Source organism: Pelodiscus sinensis, chromosome 7, assembly GCF_049634645.1.
Source record: "Pelodiscus sinensis isolate JC-2024 chromosome 7, ASM4963464v1, whole genome shotgun sequence".
Classification (NCBI taxonomy): Eukaryota; Metazoa; Chordata; order Testudines; family Trionychidae; genus Pelodiscus; species Pelodiscus sinensis.
Window position 1 is genome coordinate 65,468,735 of NC_134717.1, and position 12,809 is coordinate 65,481,543.

General features: G+C 48.9%; 2 protein-coding genes across 21 annotated transcripts in view; one reads left to right on the forward strand and one right to left on the reverse strand.

The window, feature by feature from the left end:
* PCNT (pericentrin) overlaps positions 1-8,830 on the reverse strand; it is a 179,211-nt gene extending 170,381 nt beyond the window's left edge. For 5 of the 13 annotated variants that reach the window (XM_075934137.1, XM_075934138.1, XM_075934136.1 and 2 more), the window contains exons 1-2: positions 8,598-8,823; positions 5,192-5,398 (exon numbers count right to left, since the gene is read on the reverse strand). In XM_075934137.1, the coding sequence (XP_075790252.1) occupies positions 5,192-5,398; positions 8,598-8,648 (258 nt within the window). In that variant the 5' untranslated portion in view covers positions 8,649-8,823. Of the gene's footprint in view, positions 1-5,191; positions 5,399-8,259; positions 8,320-8,597 lie in introns of those variants that run through there. The other 8 variants (XM_075934145.1, XM_075934143.1, XM_075934146.1 and 5 more) reach the window with 6 other exon arrangements.
* Positions 8,831-10,142: 1,312 nt separating this feature from the next.
* Positions 10,143-12,809, forward strand: part of C7H21orf58 (chromosome 7 C21orf58 homolog) — a 29,006-nt gene continuing 26,339 nt past the window's right edge. For 4 of the 8 annotated variants that reach the window (XR_012905359.1, XR_012905360.1, XM_075934148.1 and 1 more), the window contains exon 1: positions 10,143-10,966. Coding sequence is in view for 6 of the 8 variants with exons in the window: in XM_075934148.1 (XP_075790263.1) it covers positions 10,705-10,966 (262 nt within the window). In the remaining 2 variants the exon portion in view is untranslated. The remainder of the gene's footprint in view (positions 10,967-12,809) is intronic. The other 4 variants (XM_075934147.1, XM_075934151.1, XM_075934149.1 and 1 more) reach the window with 4 other exon arrangements.

The following is a 12,809-nucleotide window of genomic DNA, read 5'->3' on the forward strand; positions in this document are numbered from 1 at the left end:
CAAGACTAATCAAACTGATTTTATAACTTAGGTCACTGAAGTTCCTTAAAAGCCAATCACTGATACAAATACGCATGTCCTGATGACTAAGATCAGCAACAATGACTGACACGTACTTCATGAAGAGTCAAGATTCCCTTGATAGGCCAAATGGGAGAACTCTAAACTGATGTTTGCCTGGTGTCACAAAATTAAAACATTTTCTGTATGCCAGGAATCTGTCAATGAACAAATTTTGTAAATTGAGAGTACTAATCTAGTCAATGTGATCCAGACAGAGCATAAATAAAGAGTTATCATACAAAATCTGATGCAATGAATGTAAGCGTAGAGTAGCCTGAGATCCAGAATAGGACTCCTCTCCCTTCTTTTTGCAATCAGAAGCAGTGGTGAATCAAGCTTCCTGCTCCTGGCCAATGAGGCTGGAGCAACCTCCCCACCCACCACGCAACACAGGTTAATTTTTTAAACAGTAATTAACATCATTCCCTCCTACTTTCTTCTGAAGGACTAAGTATAGAGGCTCAACAATCTTAATGTTGGTTTTAAATCCTGCAAAGAGTAAGTATAATCTATTTTAGTACTAAAAAGATCTTGCTTGTCAAAAGGCAGGTCTTGTATTGTAGTCTGGACCTTTCAAGCCAGACCCAACAAGGAGAGCCAAAATCTTTGAGATAGATATGGTAATTTCCTGAACAAGCCTTACTGAATTATGATTATGTACTGGTGTGGCCCATAGATTATATTATTCCATGGGGAAGGGAGACCACAGCCTTTCAGGAACGAACAACAGTGGACAACGGTTAGGCAAATTCACTCAGATTGTCACATTTCCCAAGAGGTATAACTAGAGAGGTTTGGATATACGGTTTCAAAATGGATTCTCTAGAGAACTGACAAAGAAAGGACTTTTGGATAAAAAGACTAAGTTTAAACTACTGCAGCGCTTGCTTTTTATCTTCTAAAAAACAGACAGTACCTTTTCTGTTCAAGGAAAGCCCTAATAGTTCCTGGAAAGGTTGGAAGAACATGGCCTATTCACGAATATGCTTTTTCTGAGCTAACAACTCTTACAAACTTCTGACAAGAAGAATTAGCCCTGGTTGGGTTTGAAGAACTGATCATCTGCAACAGAACTGTTTGGAATTAGTGTGATCTCAGGTAAACTTCATAGCATGTAAGTTCTTTTTAATACATATTTTTCTGTAGTGTTTTCACCTTAAGAATGTACTTGCTTAGAGCTATGAAATAATGTCTAACTGTGGAAAAGCACATTCTTAAGGTGAAAACACTACAAAAAATATATATTAAGAAGAACTTACATGTTAAGTTTACCTGAGATCACGCTAATTCCAACCAGCGCTTGCTTAGAGCCATGAAGTAACTTATAACTGTGGAAAATCACACTATTTATAGCAGCTGAAGAGGAAAGAAAAGCAAATCTGCTTCAGCATTTTAGTTGGCTGGGAATTCACAGTTGAAGCAGGGAATTATTTAGCTTGGAAAAAAAAACTAGTCAAGCAGATCTCTACCCAAAAAGAGGTGACAGCCAAGGAGAATTGAGCCTAGTGTGGGTGCCTTCACTGTACTACCAAAGAGGAAGACAAGTGCAGTTGTCATGACCCAAGACAATCTTCTCATGACAATTCCAGTTGCCATTGACCATGCCCCCGCATCTGCGGCAGTCTAATGCTGATTGTGGAGATAAGGGATGTAAAGTCTTGTTTAATCAGTTAACCAGTTAAACATTATATTTAACTGATTAACCATGGGCACAGTCTAGCTGGCCCAGAGGGGCTGAAGCACCCCTCCCATCCACAGTTAGAGTACCTCATCCCCCGCACTATGGCCTGGCTGGGCTGGTACTGCTTACTAGTTAACTATTGACATCTCTAGTGGAGATGTTTTTCCAATCAACATTCCTTCAGAGCAAATGGAAGTCAATTATTTTTCCTATAGAATTAAAAGATGATCCTAAAATTTTGCCAATTTGTCCCCTTGGATGTAATCATACTTAGATTTTCAATTTATCAAACCATGTTGACTGACCTGAAGGGAAGTAGAGGTGTAAATCTTTGTCCCAGAGAGATCCAGGATTTTCTTGGTGTTCTCTCTTCTGAGCTCAGGCAGATCTCAAAGCCTGCCTAGATTTTTCATTTACCACAGTGACTACCAGTAGCAATAGAGCCAGAGAAATACAAATATTCTCAAACTAGCCAATAGCCCGTCATAAGATGGGATTTTTGGGTCTCTCCTCCACATCCTATTCCCTTTCTATCTTGGTCTTCTCTCCTGAGACTCTGGTCTCTCCCTCCGTCCGTCTCTCTCTTTTTCCTCCTCCTACTGCCTCCCTGTCTCTCTCTCTCTCTCTCTCTCAGCCCTCTTGCGCCTCCTGCCTCTCTCTCTCTCTGACTCTTTCTCTTCTCCCCCTCCTCCTGCCTCTCACGCTCTCTCTGCTCTCCTCCGCCTCCTCTCTGTCTCCATCAGGGATGCACACTGGTCCAGGCCCCGCCCCCTGGCCGTGTACATCACTGCCCTGCCCTCCTTCACCTCCCGCCGTGGCGCTCAGCTGACTTCTATTCCCTTTCTATCCCGGTCCTCTCTCCTGAGCCTCCGGTCTCTTGCTCCGTCTCTCTCTCTCCCCTCCTCCTCCTCCTGCCTCCCCTCTCTCTCAGCTCTCCTCCGCCTCCTCTCTGTCTCCTCCATTCTCCTCTCTTCTCTGTCTCCTCTGCCCTCCCCTCTGCCTCCATCGGGGATGCACGCTCATCCAGGCCCCGCCCCTGGCCGTGTACGTCACTGCATAGCTCCCCTTCACCTCCCACCGTGGCGCTCAGCTGACTTCTGCGCCACTCAGCCGGGCTGCAGCGCGGGAGCAAGCAGCACACATGCTGCATGGGGACCACGGAGCCTAAACGGCCATTTGCACCACTTGCTCCTGCACGTCGGCCCGGCTGAGCGGCGCAGAAGTCAGCTGAGCTCTACAGCAGGAGGCAAAGGATGTTACAGAGCCAACAGAAAATGTTACACCGTTATAGAGTGTCACACATTGGGCTACTATATATATATATGATACCAAGTCTCTCATAAGATATTTCCAATCAGCCCACTTGGATTGCCCTCAGTTTGTTAACTGGCTCAAGAATACTCCATTAGTATAAGCCTACCCTATTTCAGGTAGAAGGCTATCAAAAAGTTTATGACCTCTGCTGCAATATTTCCAGGGGAATTTCTAAGTTTTCTGCCATCTTCTCTAACAGTTCTTGAAAAGCCAATAAGTTATCTACTGCCCTAGAAACAAAATACCACACTGTTTTCAGAAGATGAAAATTGTCTAGCTAATAAAGATTCATCCTGAAACTGCTCCTCCTCTTCTTAAGAAAGAGGTTTCTGTGTACTCAGTACCATAGACTTTGGGGAAGAGAAGGCAAAGGAAAATCCTGAAGTGGAAAGGAAAAATTGTTGAATTGGAATATAACACCCATATGGATATTAACCATGTTAAGACACAGCATCCCAAGGTACTGACATCACACATGTAATACAGTCTCATGAACTGAACTAACACTGTATCCCAAGAAGAAAAGTTCTCATGAGACTTAAGCAGATATTAGGGAAGGCTCCAAGCAAGATTCAGCTAATGAAGATGACAATGTACTCTAATAGAGAGTACTCAGGAAGTGGAACAATCAATAGCAGCAGGCCATAATTAGATTTTCATAAAGGAAGCCTGGGCTCCTGTTGCATTTAAAATTTTAGGGAAACTAAGATAGAAAAAGCAGCAAAGAAAAGATTTATGCTCTGGTATAATCATGTTCTCCAAGACTGTTAAAAGGATGACCCAGGTATTGCCTTGAGAACTGAGTGAGACTCTGATGTCTAATGTTGATTCCTTGGGATATCAGATACCAATACCAAGCATTTTGAAGGGGAGAGGAGTAACAACTGTGTGTCATCCAAAGTAAAGCAAGTGCAAAAGAAGCTCTCTGGACTGGAAAACAATTCAACAGCCAGCATCACTGAATGTAGCCTCTATGTCACCAAAGCACTTTGGTGCTTGCTTCTCAGGCTTCTTATGAAATACCAGAGACTCGGTTCAGTACCAATAGAATGTCTCTTGCTCAGAGGCAAGAGGGATCTCTGACTATTCCACAGCGATCTTCTTCTGATGTGCAAGCTCCTGTCAGATTTGAGAAGCCTCTTGGCCTCTTGATGGCTGTGAGGGATTTCTCTTTCCTTCAGAACATTCCGGGGATGGCTGGAGCAGCAAGGGGCCATATTAGAAACTCAAAGTTACAAGCTGCTCTCTGATTTCTCCAGGAGGAGAACTTTGAGCCCAGACTCTAAATGTCTGTGTGTTTTTTAATATCATACAAATATTACATTTAGAAGTCACATGGCTCTCTGTAACAATATAAGCACACATGTCCATTTTCCAGCACAATCACTCTTCCACACAATGGACAAGCTATGATGCCCAGTGAGTATCTGAAACACAATAGTACAGCTACTTACTACCTACAAAACTACTTTTCTCGTAAACCAATGTGCAACAAAACAAAGACTAAAATCTAAGTGACTATTATCAAACTATCTACATAAGATGTAGGGACATTAAGAACTTTCAGTTCTCTGTCAAAGTAAACAGCAGGAACTGGCTGGTGGCAGGGATTGGTCTGCCTTTTATGGTCTTCAGTGAAGGAAGTGCAAGAGCATGCAGGGTCCAGGTCCTTGTGGTCACTGCTAGAGAAAAGCCTCACAGCTTCTGTATAGAGGGCACAGACACATCATGCATGGCAACCACATTGGCCTTGTCTTCACTTACTGGAGGATCTACACTCTGATGACTGATTTTCTGGGGTTCGATTTAGTGTGTCTAGTAAAGACCTGCTAAATTAAATGTTGAGGGTACCCATGGATAGCAGTACTCCTGTCAAGAGAGGCACTCCTAGCTGTCATGAGGAGTAAAGGAAGTCGACAGGAGCGTTTCTCCAGTCAACCTCCTGCTGTGGGGCTGCCTCAGAAAATGGTTACAAGGAACATTGACTTCAGCTACACAATTCACATAGCTGGAGATGTGTATCTTGCATTAATTTTCTCCCTCATCGTAGACTTGGCCATATATGGGAGCTCAGAGAACAATCTGTTAGTTGCAGAAAGATTTAGATTAAACATGGTGAATAGGAAGACTTACCTTAGTCTCAAATTGTGTCTTTGTCTCTTCAGTCTTATTCTTCAGACTTATATCAAGGTCTGTAAGAACATCAGAATCCTGGGCCATTATCATGCACTCTTCCTTTACAGCATCATGTGGGTGGTCAGACGCACCCTTCCTCTTCGCCGCCTTTTTCTGCGACTGCGTGTTGTCACTTTTTGTTTTTCGCTGTCTGAAGTGAGCAAACTGTGAATAAAAGATTGAAAGAGATAAATGGAGAGATAAGCAAGGAAAAGGTAACAACACCACAAGATTAATGCACTCATGAATGATAAACAAATTTTTAATTTGACAAAACATGCACGTCCACAGAGAACCTGCTTTATTCTTCCTACTTAGAAACTGAATGTGCAGTATCTAAGCAGCAGTACAATTAGACAAAAACACAAGAGTCAACTTTTTACTAATATTTTCCTGATATTTGGCAGGTTATAACAACAATCCAGAATTAAAACCATATAAATTATTAAGAGACTGAGTGTTGTCCATATACACGAACAAATTAAAATGAGACAGCCTTGAAGTCTCTCAGAGTTCTATAGAAATATAATCTTAAAATTTCTTAGCGCAGCAAATATAAAGACTAGAATTGACAAAGGTGAGCGTCTTCTTGCCTTTCACCTTCCAACAAGAGAATATATAGCAAAACTTCCCTGCCTGAAAGCAGACTGAGATACATAAATAGAAATTTAATTAAGCTAGGTCATTTTAATTTCTTCTGTTGAAGAATCAGATGTTCTACTTTAACAAACTAACACAGTCCTATGAAGCCCTAGGGACTTGCAAATAATGTCACCCATAGACATCTACTACCCATATCTCCTCAGTACTTTAAACAGCTCAAAGATGATTAGAGTATTTTACACTCTAGCACTGTGTATAAGCAGCAATTGCAACCAATATCTCACTCACAGCGTAAGACCAGACATTCTTCCAATAGGAAAAATCAAGGTTACCAAATCTACAAGTAAAATATCATAGTATGTAGAACTACTGCATGCAATCTATATGAAAAATTAACACCTGTAATAGTTTGGTTTTGCTGCAGTAAAGCAATATAGAAAGAAGCAAGACTGCCCTTTGAATTCCACTGGTTTTATGAAGCTTATTTACCTTTATAATTTTCTGAAATGAATTAATTCCTTACATTTGCATATCTACAGCAACTTGTGTTATGAGAGTTTGCACAGCTGCTGTCAGCTAGTCATGTATCGGTTCTATACTAGACAATGCATTAATAAGAGTGTAATCGGGTAACTGATTAATGGATAAGCTGACACTTATCAGTTACCAGTACCGGTTACACTGTTTATAAAAGCTGCTGGGAGTCCCCGCAGCCCCAAGAGTAGTGGCAGCCCCAGGAACCCTGACAGCCACAGTAGGCACACAGGGCCGGGAGCTCCGGCAGTGGAAGTTAACCATATAACAGTTATATCAGTTACATGGTTAATAAATTTTTAACATCTCCAGTTTAAGATACTTAAGACTATGCCCCTTTGCTAAAGCAGAAAGGTCAAGCACCTCACCACTTCAGAAGTGTTTATGCAGACCACTTGATATGTTAAGATTGGGGAGAATTTTTTTTAAAGTGAAATCTTAAGGTTTCTAGCCCCTATATTTCTTAGTTAAAAGGGAAGGTCAACAAATGCCTCGTCTTCCTGATTTGGCACAAAATACAGCCCTAAAACTAAATGCAATTGAGATGCAAACACCATTGTTCACAATTAAATTGTAACACAAAATCCTAATGATTTTGCACTGAATGCCTACAATAGTTTCAGCATTGTTGATTAATCCAGTAGCTGAAGTGTGGGAGAGAGAAGCCCAGAATTGTTTAGGTCTGAGAGACTAATGATAACTATCATTTTTCATCAGTGATGTAAACAAGTCATTAAATATAAACTTTGTCAAAATTCCTTATTCTGAAAGAGCTCTGTGTAACCTGAAAGCTAGTCCTTTCATCACCAGAAGCTTGTCCAATAAAAGATATAACCTCCTCCACCATATCTCTCTGACTCTGAAATACAAAAAACTGTAAAATCAGAATTTTCTGATTTATTCTGACTGGCTAAAGAGCTACAGACTCGGATACCAAATCACACTGCATCAATTTTAGTAATTTAAGACTAGTTTCAGGCTATGCTGTAGATGGCCTGCCAACCAACACCTAGTTTCCCAGTCTACTGTCCTATGTGCTGGACCACATTGGCTTCTGTTACTATTTCAACATATATTTCTATTTGGAGGCAAAAAAAAAAAAAAAATAGTCCACAAAAATAAAAGAAACCTTCAACAGAAATGTTACAGTGACTGCTCATATGAACACTTACGAATATGATCAGGTTCAATGTAAAGCATATTTGATTTTTTTTCCAAATAGTGCCATTTATTTGTTAGGATTAGTACCTAACAAAGGTGCTCAAGACTGAACAAGACATAGAAAACCGTAACTGCACTGAAAAGCTAACATTCTTGGGCCCTGGTACTGTACATTTCTACACATGTGGGAGGATCCATTCAACTAAACCCTGTACATATGAGTAAACACTTATTGTCTTTCCACTACATATAATTATCACTTGAACCTCTCAAGTATCAATCTACTTCCAAGTATATTAAGTCTGTATTAAAAAAGAATCATCCTTATGTTGACCCAGATATGCCTCTCAAGTTTATCAGTTATTTAAGCAGCGGAAAATGTAACTCTTATTGTGGGGTCATACCACTATCAGGAACTATGATCTCCCATCCTTGAGCACTCTCCAAAGCCACCAAATTAAGACCTTTACTTCTCTGCCTACACAACTTCTGTCTTACACTGGAACCTTTTAAACCCTGCCTTTTTAAGTGAATCAAACGAACGTATAGCTGATGTCAGGAAACATCCCTCTCAGCCCCGAGCGTAACTTTTTACACTGATGTCCAAAGTAGAATGTTTCCCACTATTCCTGAATCAGGCATGACGTGCAGGCAGCCAAACGTTTCAGATACCCCCGACAGCAATTCAGGAGGAGAACCCCCCCCCCCCTGACTTTTATTAACATTACCCATTTCTGTAGCTGCACTGCACTCAGCACAAGATTTGCACACATCCACCTTCCACTGATCTGTACACGGAGAATGCAACTCCCTGGGCACCCACCTCCCGCTACGCACGGGGAAGCGCAAGCCAAGCCGGGGCCGGGGCCAAGGGGTGCGCCGCCTGCCCAGCAGCCCCGGCACGGGCCAGCTCTCGGCAGGGGCGGGACGGCGGCTGCCCGCGGCTCAGGGCCGCAGCCTGGCCTGGGGTGCGCGCGGCTCTGCGCGCTCGGGACCCAGCTGCGGCGGCCAAGCGTGTCCCTGGGGGCGCAGGCGCCGGGCCCCAGCGCCCGAGCCCCGTCATTACCCTCGCGCGCCCGGCCTCCAGCTTCCTGCGCCGCTCCTCCTCCTTGTCCATGGCTGGAGGGGCCGCGGCTCCCGGTGCGGGGCGGGGGAGGCGCCTCACGCCCGCCGCCGGGCTCGCAGTGGCGCCAGGCCCACGCCGGGGAGGGGACTCGGCCGGGCCGGCCCAGCAGAGCTGTGAGCGCGGGGCGGGCTCCGCGCTGCAGACACGGCGCGGGCCGGAGGGGTCCCTGAGGGGACGGGGGAGGTCTTTGGGGGGCGGGGCGCTGGGGGGCGGTCACGTGCTGGACTCTCTCCGTGCCCATTCGCACTAACGGCCTGTTAGGAATGACAGGCGGGCTGGCAGAGCCAATGAAACAGCGGCAGCCGCCGCGGCTCTACGGCCGCTTGAGTGGCCCCTTCAAAAGGATGCGAGACAGAGCCCGCCCCCAAAGCTAACTTGGCCAATCACGAGTGGGAGGCCTTAACCCCGGGAAGCCCGAGCTGGCCATTCAGGAGCCGTCAGGCGCCCCGTGGGGGCGGGGCGGAGAGCGCGTGTGGGCTGCGTGAGGCCGCCAGGGCTGGGCGGGAAAGCGCGGAGCTAACGGAATCCCGCGGGGCTCTTAGCGCTGCGGGTTCCCCTCCGGCCCCGCCCCCACTGGGCGGGGTTCTTAGCTCTGTGGCTCCGCCCTGTGGGGCCCCGAGCTGCATGGCCCCCCCGCAGGGACCCCGAGGCCTAGGGACACCCCACGGGCACTTCCCGGGGCCGTGTGCGACACGCTCCGTCCGCCCGCGCGCCCGAGGCGGGAGCCTGCTGTGCCCTGCCTGGGAGCCCCGCCCTCTCCCTGAGGGCCAGCAGCCCGGCGCCTGGGCTCGCGCTGCCCTGGTGCCTCAGGGCCCCTCGGTTTGAGATCCCTCAGCTCCCTAGCCGGGGGGGGGCACTAGCCAGGGGAGCCGTTCCCTAGCCCGGGGGGGGGCACTAGCCAGGGGAGCCGTTCCCTAGCCCGGGGGGGGGGCACTAGCCAGGGGAGCCGTTCCCTAGCCCGGGGGGGGGGGCACTAGCGAGGGGAGCCGTTCCCTAGCCCAGGGGGGGGCACTAGCGAGGGGAGCCGTTCCCTAGCCCGGGGGGGGGGCACTAGCGAGGGGAGCCGTTCCCTAGCCCGGGGGGGGGGGCACTAGCCAGGGGAGCCGTTCCCTAGCCCGGGGGGGGGCACTAGCCAGGGGAGCCGTTCCCTAGCCCGGGGGGGGGGGCACTAGCCAGGGGAGCCGTTCCCTAGCCCGGGGGGGGGCACTAGCCAGGGGAGCCGTTCCCTAGCCCGGGGGGGGGGCACTAGCCAGGGGAGCCGTTCCCTAGCCCGGAGGGGGGGGCACTAGCCAGGGGAGCCGTTCCCTAGCCCGGAGGGGGGGGCACTAGCCAGGGGAGCCGTTCCCTAGCCCGGAGGGGGGGGGCACTAGCCAGGGGAGCCGTTCCCTAGCCCGGAGGGGGGGGCACTAGCCAGGGGAGCCGTTCCCTAGCCCGGAGGGGGGGGCACTAGCCAGGGGAGCCGTTCCCTAGCCCGGAGGGGGGGGCACTAGCCAGGGGAGCCGTTCCCTAGCCCGGGGGGGGGGGCACTAGCCAGGGGAGCCGTTCCCTAGCCCGGGGGGGGGGGCACTAGCCAGGGGAGCCGTTCCCTAGCCCGGGGGGGGGCACTAGCCAGGGGAGCCGTTCCCTAGCCCGGGGGGGGGCACTAGCCAGGGGAGCCGTTCCCTAGCCCGGGGGGGGGGCACTAGCCAGGGGAGCCGTTCCCTAGCCCGGGGGGGGGGCACTAGCCAGGGGAGCCGTTCCCTAGCCGGGGGGGGGAGGCCGGTTGCTAACGAGGGGAGTCGTTCCCTAGCCCGGGGGGGAGGCCGGTCGCTAACGAGGGGAGCCGTTCCCTGGCCCGGGAGGGGCCGGGGGGCCAGTCGCTAGCGAGGGGAGCCGTTCCCTAGCCAAGGGGAGGCCGGTCACTAGCGAGGGGAGCCGTTCCCTAGCCAAGGGGGGGCTTGGCTGGAAGGCAGCCGCTCTCTATGGATGTTTCCTCTGCTGGGGCAGGGCTTCTAGGGAGGACTGCTGGACACTGAAGTTGTATTACAGTTTAAATTGTAAAACAAGGATGGGTAGGATGCGGCCCTGGGCCAGATCTGGCCTCCAGGCCTCTCCACTCAGACCCTTAGGCACAGGGCAGCTCCATACCGCTTTACACAGCCGGCTGCTCCCTCTGGCTCTGCTCTGGGTAACAGGGGGCAGGGAAATGCTTTGGGCGCTGCCCTACTCCCAGCACAATTTTTCAGCTCTTATTGGGAAGTTCCTGGGGCTGCGGCAGGCAGGGAGTCTGCCTAGAGATCTTGCAGGCCTTCTGTCCAAGAGCTCCTTAGGTAAGTTCCTCCAGGCCAGAGCCTGCCACTGGTACCTCAGCCGCTCCTGCCCCCCAGTGTTCCAAGCCACTGCCTCTTCCCAGACACGGCACCCCAATCCTCTACCCCAGACCACAATTCACTCCTTCACCCAGTGTCCCTTGGACCCCAGATGTTCTCCTGCACCCCAAACTCCTACCCCAAGCTCCCTTTTTTTGCACCCACCCTCACCTTACAGACACCTCACCTCCTCCATAAGAATGCTGCCCTCAACCACTTAACACAATCTTGGCATGTTCCCCCATCAAAATTATTGCCCACCCATGATCTAAAGCAGGGGTCTCCAAACTACGGCCCGTGGGCCGGATGCGGCCCGCGAGGCCCTCTCATCCGGCCCGTGGAGACCTTTTTGTCTGGCCCCGCCTTCTTCCACGTGCCGGTGTGACGAGGCGACCCCCGCCCGTCCCTGGGGCGCCGCCGAACGGGCCCTTCTTGCCGCGGGGGGGGGACCCTGTCAGGGGTGTGCGGCGTGTACTCAGGCCGCGCCGGGGCAGGAGAAGCAGGCCGCTCCGCTGACAAGCGGCCGCGCGGCGGCAAACGGCGCAGGGGGCGGGGGTTAGCACGGGCAGCGTTCCCCCGCCCAGACTGACAGGGCAGCCGGCCAATCAGGGGGCAGGATGGGCGGTGGTGGTAATGCCCGCCCGGCGACGTGCGGGGGAACGTGAACCCCGGCGGGAACTTTAAAAAGGTGACCCCTTCCGCCCGGGGGGGGGGAAGGAGTGAGCGGTGGCAAGCAGGAGGGGAGGACAGCGTGCAGAGGAAGGGGAGAGCAGGGGGAAAAGCCCCCCCCCCCCTTCCGGGAGAAACGGATTCGCAGGCGAATATTCTGAAGAGGAAACATTAAAAGCAACAATCTCTCTACCATAAGTGGATATATTTGCACACTATATTCAGGTAAGTTTAACTTAAGAAATCATAAGAATTTTTAAAAATTGTTTCGGGTAAAGTTCAAAATAGGACTGGTGGGTTTTTACCAGTTTTTGCCCAAGGAAGACTTTCCTAATGTCAAAACTTTTGCATCAAGGTACCTTTCAATCTTTGGAACTACATACCTGTGTGAACAAACATTTTCAAGAATGAAATATGTGAAGAACAATTTGAGAACAAACTTGTCCAATGATAATCTCAGGTCACTGTTGATGTTAGGGACAACAAATCTAAAGCCAGAAATGTCTGCTATTTTGGCATCCAGGAAACAATTTCACCATTCACACTAATACAGGTGTTCATGTGTAGTGTATCAATGTGTTATTAAATAATAACTGAATAAAATAATATTAAATAAATAATTAAAAACAACATCCATGTTTTGATTGTTTTTTATTTGGACCTCAAGTGTGTAGTCGACCCCCGAACTGCTGTTTGATAGTTAATGCGGCCCTCGGGCTGAAAAGTTTGGAGACCCCTGATCTAAAGCAAATAAAATGTTGCTTCCCAGCTCATTATTTCCCATTTGTCTCTCAAAACACACAGATGGTTGAGGAGCACTGCTGTGCATAACGCACAGATCTGGTAACTGTAAGTTATGTTCTTCTCCCAGCTTTTCCAGTCCCCTGCAATGTGGCCTTGGACAAGTTACTTTTCTCTCTGCCTCTCTTACTATTTGTTTAAAATATTTAGATCCCACTTCTGCCAAGGTTTATGCAAGTGTATAATTTTTAAAATGTGAAAATTTCCCTTGACTTATATGGGTTATTTACAGGGCAGAAAATGAAGTGCATGCATAAATCTCTGCATAATCTGGGCATTTGGCTGTACTCTCTTTGTGGCAGGGATTGTCTCTCATGGGTTTGTACAGCACCAG